Source organism: Cyprinus carpio, chromosome B3, assembly GCF_018340385.1.
Source record: "Cyprinus carpio isolate SPL01 chromosome B3, ASM1834038v1, whole genome shotgun sequence".
Lineage (NCBI taxonomy): Eukaryota > Metazoa > Chordata > Actinopteri > Cypriniformes > Cyprinidae > Cyprinus > Cyprinus carpio.
The window spans coordinates 42701078-42709808 of NC_056599.1; the positions used below are offsets into that span (position 1 = coordinate 42701078).

Sequence of the window (8731 nt, forward strand, 5' to 3'; positions counted from 1 at the left end):
AATAGTTTGATAGCTATGATACTGTTTTTAAAATCAAATCTCTTCACAGCTATGACAGGAAACACTGGCATCTAGGCATGGGTCTGTATGAGATTTTGACGGTATGATAACCTTAAGCAAAAATATCACGGTTTCACGTTATTGTTATTACAGCTCTGCAATGTGTTATTTTTAAATGACAGGGTAAAAAGAAAACTTTTTTTTTTTTCTTCACCGGACACAATATATTTTGTTTTTGAGCAATATAAAACAGTAGAATTGGCTCGGCTCCAGTTTATGTTTTTTTTTGATTTGTTTCCTAAAAAGAAAAAAAAAAATAAAGTCTGACATCTTTATTTAACCTAAATCTGTAATTATAGTTATTTAATTTTAGTTATATAATTCATATACATATCATTTCATATAATTTAGTTATATAATAATAATCATACACATAATTTGATTTAATAATAACCCAATTTGAATCAAAAACAGAATGTTCTGACAAGCTTTGTGAAATTATACTACATGCCTGAAAGAAACAAACAGCGGAAGCTCTGAATGAGATGTAGATTCACTCTCTGACAACAGGAGGCGCCTCTGGAACACAGATACAGACCAGATACAGCGTTTCCTTGGTTACCGTTGTAAACAAAGCTGCTGCTTTAATATGAACTATACAGAGATCAGATTAGGGGTGGGCGATATGGAAAACATTATATCACGGTTTCTTTTAGAAATATCACGATTCACAATTTTATCATGATTCTTTGTCATGTTGGTTTTAATATTTTGCAAGTTGTCTGAGCATTACAGCCAAACTAATTACCCTATTAAAAAGACAAAGCCTTTCAAGGTAACAAAAAAAAAAACAATAGGTACAATAAGTGTATTTAGCAGGAGCATTCAAGAAATTGAATGAATAAATATATAAACTGATTCCTAAAGCAACTTTATTAAATATCTTCAGTCAAAAGCTGTGATTTTTCTCTTTGTGTTTTTTTTTATTTTTATTAATGTTAAAGGAATAGCTCACCCAAAAATAAAAATGTCAATTCTGACAGTGTTTTATTTTTACACCACCATTTACTCACTCAAAGGTTGTTTTAAACAAGAATGAGTTTCTTTCTTCTTCTGAACATAAATGCTATTTTGAGGAATGTGTAAAACCAAACAGAGTATTTATTGATATTGCTACTATCAAATTCAATGTGGACCAGCAAACTGTTTGGGTTACCCACATTCTTCAAAATATCTTCTTTTGTGTTCAGCACAAGAAAGAAATCAATACAGGTTTGGGACAACGTGACAGTGAGTAAATAATGACAAATGAAATTTTAGGGTTGATCTATCCCTTTAATGACAGCCGCATGTTTAATAGTCCTACTGTCCCTTTTAAGACCTGCACGCATCTAATATACAGGCGTGCAAACTTCTTTCACTCAACTTTAAACTTAAACATAACAAACAGCGTTTATACTACATGTAAACCTTGTGTGTTTTTGACACTATTAGTGCAAAAGATAACTTAGTTCAATAATCAGGCGCTGATTGACAGGCTTTACCGCGCGCGTTTCGGGTGTATGCAGCGCTCAGAAAAAGCACAGGTCAGTCCAGCGTGCGAATGAAACATTTAAAAGCACATGCAAATAATAAGAGAGTAACTCTAGCGCTGAGTCAACACTGATGTGTGAATGCGTGTGGTGTTGTACAGTATATGACGGAGGCGCCAGAACTGCAGCTGATAGAAAAGGATACTACGATATTTCTTCAAAAGCAGATCTTGGAGACATTTTTATCGTCCACGATCAAAAATCGTCATATCGCACACCCCTAGGCCAGATGAAAAGAAAATACCACATAAACTTTCCAGAAGACAGTCAGCTCCCCTCAGAAACACATTCATATAAACCCCCAAATCAATATTGAGGATTTTCTTCCAATAGTTTGTGCATCATGAACAGTGAGTGATCTGCCTGCTACAGTATTTTTCTCTGTGCGTCCGTCTTCAGCGTCTCTGGTCTGTGTTATCGGGCGTTAACAGACTTCATATTTTCACATAAATGACATTTTAGAAAATTATTGCATTGCAACGCAGTTTGTGAAAGTCCAGAACAGAGTTGCAATAAGGCAAAAAACGGCCGGTTGCCGATCGCGTAAAGGCCAATGTATACTTCGGCCCTCTGCGCACCGTCGGCATTACGTTATTTTCATCATCAAGAGGGCTCCCCGCACCCCGCACCCCGTTCTGCGCATGTGTCGAGCTCACCTGTCCGTGTTCATCTACGGTTGAGTTTACTTTTGAAGGCTGTGCGGACGCGAGACGGAAAGGAACGCTGAATGTGAAGTGTACCTGGGTCATCCTACACACACGTGACTGACCGCTCGCTCGCACCAACAGGAGGAGGGTCAGTGTTACTCTCTACACTGCACTCAGTCTGAGAGATTCCTACTCTTTCAGTCTTTGAGAAGACATGGAAAACAATGCATACCGCAGGAACGGTATAATGGAAAATATTAGTGGTTTTGAAACAGTGACATTTTCCCATGCCTACTATACATCTAACAATGCCTTGGGGGAGGAAAAAAACAGTTCATCTTAAAGCATATGCATAAACCCAAATAGGAAATAAAACGGTTATTGAATAAGCATGCATCTTATTCTGTGTACTAAACTCCTGAAACATTGGTGCCTCGTATTTTAGAGCAGTCAGTGCAGTTAAGAAATAAATCAAATCTGTATGTGCGTGTTTGTGTGAAAAAATTCAAATGTAACCTCCTTTGTAATTAACATTTCCACAAGTAACTGTAATTTAATTACACTTTTTTTCTCAGTAACTGTAACAGATTGCACTTACATTTATTTTGTAATTAAATTACGTAATTCCGTCACATGTAACTAGATCCTCCTCAACACTGGTGTTAGTGAATAGAATATATGGGGAGTACAAACACTGATCTATAGTTGCCACCCCAAGTATAAAATCCTGGACACGCCCCTGAATCAATCACATGCAGCTCATATTGTTCCCAAACACAGAAGCGTGAGTCTCTTCCTGCAGCTTCAAGAACAGCTTTACTGATCAGCAGCTTCAGTGTGATTAGGAGCAGGTGTAGGGGGGCTTTAGGAATAGACACAAGGAAGGAAACTAGAAGACAGCATCTGTTTATAATCAATAGAATCATATAAAGAATATGTTATTACCTACTGTTTTGTAAAGCACTGCAATACATTGAGGTGTAAGTACTTATCTGCCACAATTTACACTAAGTATGAATAATATCTCACAGTTTAGGTGATCTCAGGTTTTTATATCCTTGAGTGATGGAGAAACACACACACACACACACACACACACACACATAAATTCATGCTTCACACCATTCATGCTTCACACATCATGACTTAATCCAAATTTGACAGAAAGATGTACAACAGCAGCCAATATCTCAGTCCATTTTGCACATTAAGGGTAAAGGTGGCACCTGCGCCTCCATATGTAGAGGCTACCGATTACTGCTGATACAGAGCAATATCTCGTCAATTTTTTGGCCTTGTTCTTATGTAGTCCACAGATCTGCAGGCCTCTTACACACAACTTGTGCACATGGCCTAAACTACCAAAAATGAGGGCAATGACTTTACAAGAGTAGCCAAAGTTATTAAAAACATTGTACCATGGTTGGTATTTCAACAGTTTTGAAGCATAGCAGGTGTCCATGTAGGCATCAAAAGAGCAACCGATTTCTATTATTGTAACAGCTTTGGTGTGTTCATTAATTAAAAATATATCCGGTTTATTTGGTAAGTGATTTGTAGCAGTTTCCAATGTAACGCACTGTTCATGTGGAAGAGGGAACCAGTCTGTCTTGATCTTTTCGTTACAGTGGATTGTGGTATGGCTGACATTGTCTCTGAGCTCCTTCGCTGAGAGTGCAACGATACGGTCGTGGCGCGCGATGTACAGTCCTTTATAGGCAGAGCAGCCGTTAAGGATGTGCGCGATCGTCTCTCTTTGCCGGCTGTGATGTTGCAGGCAGAACGGCTCATGTGTAGATGGAAACCAGGTTGCTAAGTTGGACTTTGTTGGTAGTACCTGAAGACGAGCTTTAATTGTAAATCTGTAAATGTCGTCTTGTAGGGCTGTGTTTTTTTCAAAACTGTGTGTGATAGGTTCTGGTCAGCACAGGGCAAGGCAGGCCAGTTGTCCTTGTAGGCGTAGGCCTGTCCAGTGTTGTATCATACGCAAGTGAAAATGGTCGATTATTGTCCTTCTGATGTTTTGAGTATCAAGAAGTTGAATGTTGTCATCAGTTGTAATGGTTGCCTCTGCCGTGATGGTTGGATCCGTGCAGATGTTCTCATTGGCTTCCACCGACTGTCCTGCTGTGTTCCTCCAGCGCAGTTGGATGTTTGCACGGTTACAGAGGTCATTCAGGTCCAGCCAGTCCGAGCGCACACCGAAGCCTGGTGTATTAGTGTCCAATTTTCCACTGGGTTTTCTTCTGAACCCAAGGAAGCTGGCGTCATCTAATATACAAAGAGGGACCTTGCGTTTCCCTAGATGTAGTAAAAGTGAGGCTCGGGCAAGCTCACGCACGGCTGCGTCATCATTATTTAGCATCCTTAACAGGTTGCTTATTCTGGCGGCAGTATATACCCACTCTATGTGAGGGACGCCCAGCCCTCCTTCTCTGGACCTGTGGAACAGCACGTCTCTTGTCGAGTGTGTATTTAGTCCTATCCAGCGTCTTGCCAAGCTTACAGTCTTATTATTCAGCTCGTTTAAGATGCATTTAGGAATATGTATGTTTGCGAAGAGATGCTGTATTTTGGAAAGGGCAATCTCTCTTATGGCCTGTAGCTTCATTGCAACAGGGAGAGGGGATGAGTCCACCATGTCCAGTCGTGTGCAGTATTCACTGCTAAGTTCGTGTATTTGCTCTTCCCATTCACCCGCGATGTTAAACCGGTGTCCGAGATAGCAGTAAGTTTCATGGCGCGCATACACTTTAATTTCATTGCCCATGATGGAAAAGGAGGGTGGCTTGTCTTTCTTGGCTTGATACCACCTGTTACCTCCACTGCGTCTCTCATAAAACACAGCACACTTGGTGTTTTTCACCTCTAGTCCGGACCACCGCATGAATTTATCAGTATGAGAGAGCAGCATGGTTTTAATCACTTTCTCATCCCTGGATGACACCTGAACATCGTCTGCATAGGCCTGGACAGGGTTTGGGCGATCTGATATGCGAGGAGGAGCAGAGGCACAGCCATTTGAGCCACTGGTTAAGGGCTAGGATAAAGTTTACTGCGCTCCATGGGCAGCCTGTCTTGATGCCAGTTCTTAGTTGGATTGGTCTAGTCAGTTGGTCTCCACAGATCACCTGGATAAAGGAGTTTCTGTAGATATCCTTAATTATGTTAATATACGGTGTAGGTATGTTAATTTCATCTAAAGATTTAATCATAACGCTGTGTGGCAATGAGCCGAATGCATCACGGAAGTCTAGAAAAACTTCATAAAACTTGGTGGATTCATGCTTAAAATCATCGATTGCTGTTTTCAGGCAGAAAACATGCTCGTTCATGCCTTGACGATTGATATAAGCTTTTTGCTTTTCCGACAGTATGTTCATTTCGCAGAGCCATGGCAGGATGCGGTTCAAAATGCATTTCATAAGAACTTTATAAATAGTAGGGAGTAAAGATATGTCTCTCCATGTTGCTGGGTCGTCAGGTATATTATCTTTTTTCGGAATTCTGTGAATAAGAGCTCCTTTCCACGAATCTGGTATTTTCTCATTGGTCATACAAACATTAAATATTTGCGTTAATGCCGTACATGTCCATTGTTTTGTGGATTTAAGTGTTTCATATGTAACGCCATCAGATCCACACGCCTTGTTGTTTGGTAGGCTTTCAATCACCCTTAAAACCTCCTGAGATGTAAACAGTGAGGTATTCGGTGTTTCAGTAGGGGGATTTAACTCTAGCGCATCTAGCCAAGGGGGCGTGGCGAGGCGTTCACCGGTGGCATCGGCTTGGTTTTTATCGCAGTAATATTTATAAACTCGCTCTGTATCATTCATGCTTGGCAGAGGTTCTGTGAAGGTACTGTTATTAAGAATGACTCTAATAGCTTTAGTCCTGTTGTTATTCCAGAGATATGCAATTTCATCGCGGCTTACCTTTCTGGGGAGCCTTTTCTGCTGCGTTCTCGTTGTTCTGTTGAGCGCTGGTTGAATGACCTCGCGCATAAAGCGGAACTGTTTCTCTATCCACTCTGTCAGAGCCTCCGGTGTTCTGTCTGTTGGGGGTTTGTCAGTATTCGGCAGTTTGTTGAGAATCCTCACTGTATATTTGAGAAGAGGTATTCCGTAAGGTCTTCCGTTTCGATTATGCGCAGAAAACGTGCCATTTTTATGGTATATTCCGTTTAGGATCGCCATGAGTTTATTCCACTGTGTCGGGTCTGTTCCAGTATATGTTATCCTCTGTCTATCGTCGATCAGCTTTGTGTCTAGGGTTTTTCGGAAAGCTCTTTCTTCTGCTTCAAACCGCAACCATTCCTCATCGGAAAGACGCCGGGCAAATCCACCGAACTCTCCCGGGTTGTTTCCTACCAGGTGAGACGCCGGGTCATAGGTGCGCCATTGTTGTATGTATATTTTGCCAGATTTGCGGGCTTCTTTTAGGGTCCCCTTCAAAGTTGTTATTAAGCACATTATGTAGAGTATTCTTAGCTGCACATTAAACATCTTTTTTCTGCGTTTTCGGCGGCAGTTACGACAGTCGAGATGTTCACACCTTAACACACACCAACAACAAAAAACACAACCGGAACACACACACACACACACACACACACCACTGCTCTGTTCATATGAATACAGATCAAAATAACACTATAAAGCTCAGCTGTGTAATGAAGAGTGTGATTAAACAGATTTGAATGAATGTCTACATAAGACAGACAATTTGGTTAAAAATCCTGACAGTGAAATAAAGTTTTTTTTTTTCCTTTCTTTTCTTTCTTTTTTTTTTGAATGAGGCTTTAAAGTGGAATTGAAGCAGTCTGTCAAGTTTGCATTATTTAGGCAAGGCAAGTTTATTTATATAGCACATTTCTTACACAATGGTAATTCAAAGTGCTTTACATAAAAGAAAGTAAAATAATCATGAAAAAAATAATAACAAAAATAAAACAAGCTATTTTTTTCAAAACTTTGGAAATGATTTAAAAATTGACTTATTTACAATGAATTTTAAAACAGTTAAAAATAGAAAATGATTTTTACATAAAATACAGTGAATAGGTAAAATACAGTTTAGGAAAATAACCTTAACAATAAATAACAATTTTAAATAAAAAAAAATATATATATAACAAACATGATTAATGTAACCATTTAAAGAAAAAAGGATGTTTTGTTATAGTTTTTGGAGCAAGTGCGTCTCCATCTTGCAGTAGCACCGCGTGTGACGTCACGGTTGGTTCGCTCCGATGGCCAGTGCAGTAATATAAACATTTCTTTACATTTTGAAATGGATGAAGATGACCTTGAAAGCACTGTTAAGTCCATAATAAGTGCAATTGCCTATGCATTAGAGCATATACGGTGATGGGGTGAGCAGTAGGATCTAGGGGTTGAAGAAGTCGTGAACCTGCTGGTTTGGGGTAAAGTGCGGGTCGGAAACAATACTCGTTTACGTGGATACTCCTCAAGACTGTCATTCTGACGTGCTTTGTGTGCATTTGCTGATGAAGGCGTGAAAGAAAACTCAATTTGGTGAGAGAGTGAGAGTATGTGTGTGTGTGTGTGTGTGTGTGTGTGTGTGTGTGTGTGTGTGTGTGTGTGTATGAGAAATGATCTATCACAACACGCGTGAGTAACACATTTAAATCTCTTTCAGAAAAGGTCTATCACAGCGTGTGAGTACCGCATTGAAATATATTCCGTGCTGTCTCACGCTTGGATGGCTTAAAACACTTTAATATTTAAACTGACTTAAAACACGTGAGAATGATAAACTTTATTGAGGAAGCAGCACTGGTCTGATTGTTCAGAGAGCTGATTAGCATCCTGTTGTGTCCTGTTAACAGCAGGGAAAAACTAATTGTATTCGCAGGTCAACATAAAATATGATACACACAACACTGGTGAACCAGTCAATGTAATACATGTCTGTGTGACATAACAATAAAATGTGACATGAATGATATTGTATGAAGCGTTGTTTGTTTACATCACGTTGCGCCTCGCATTATGAAAACAATGTTTGGGATACCACGATCAAAACTTAATATATAAAGACCTTTCACACATAGACTTTTCCCGGAAAAATTACTGGTAAATTGCCCGTAAAGAGATCATGTGTGAAAAGGATCTTTTAAAAAATACCGGTAAATTTGTTACAGCAATTTATGTGTATGAGAAGTTGTAACATTAGCAGTAAATTGTTAGAATTCTGCTGTGTGTGAACGCAGAAACCGGTATAATCACTAAAACCACCAAAAAGTTCAGAACTAAGACACCTAATAAGTCCAAACCATAATAATCATAACAATGCGACGCATTCACGCACTGTTTACAAAAATAAAAGAAATGTCATCCTACTGGACCGACAGTGAAATTAAAGCGCTTCTCCTTATCCGGGCGGATGAAGAAATTTGTCGTCATCTGAGAGGAACTGTTAGTGATACAGTAACGTATGATAAAATAACTGTCTCCGAGAGCAAGGCAT

General features: G+C 39.5%; 1 protein-coding gene across 1 annotated transcript; it reads right to left on the reverse strand.

Annotated features, from left to right (window-relative positions):
- Positions 1–5226: 5226 nt before the first annotated feature.
- LOC122136648 lies at positions 5227–6770 on the reverse strand. The gene is made up of 2 exons (XM_042721047.1): positions 6175–6770; positions 5227–5386 (listed from the first exon to the last, which is right to left on the reverse strand). The coding sequence occupies exons 1-2, from the start codon at positions 6742–6744 to the stop codon at positions 5345–5347; spliced, it is 612 nt and encodes a 203-aa protein (XP_042576981.1). The 5' UTR covers positions 6745–6770; the 3' UTR covers positions 5227–5344.
- Positions 6771–8731: the final 1961 nt, after the last annotated feature.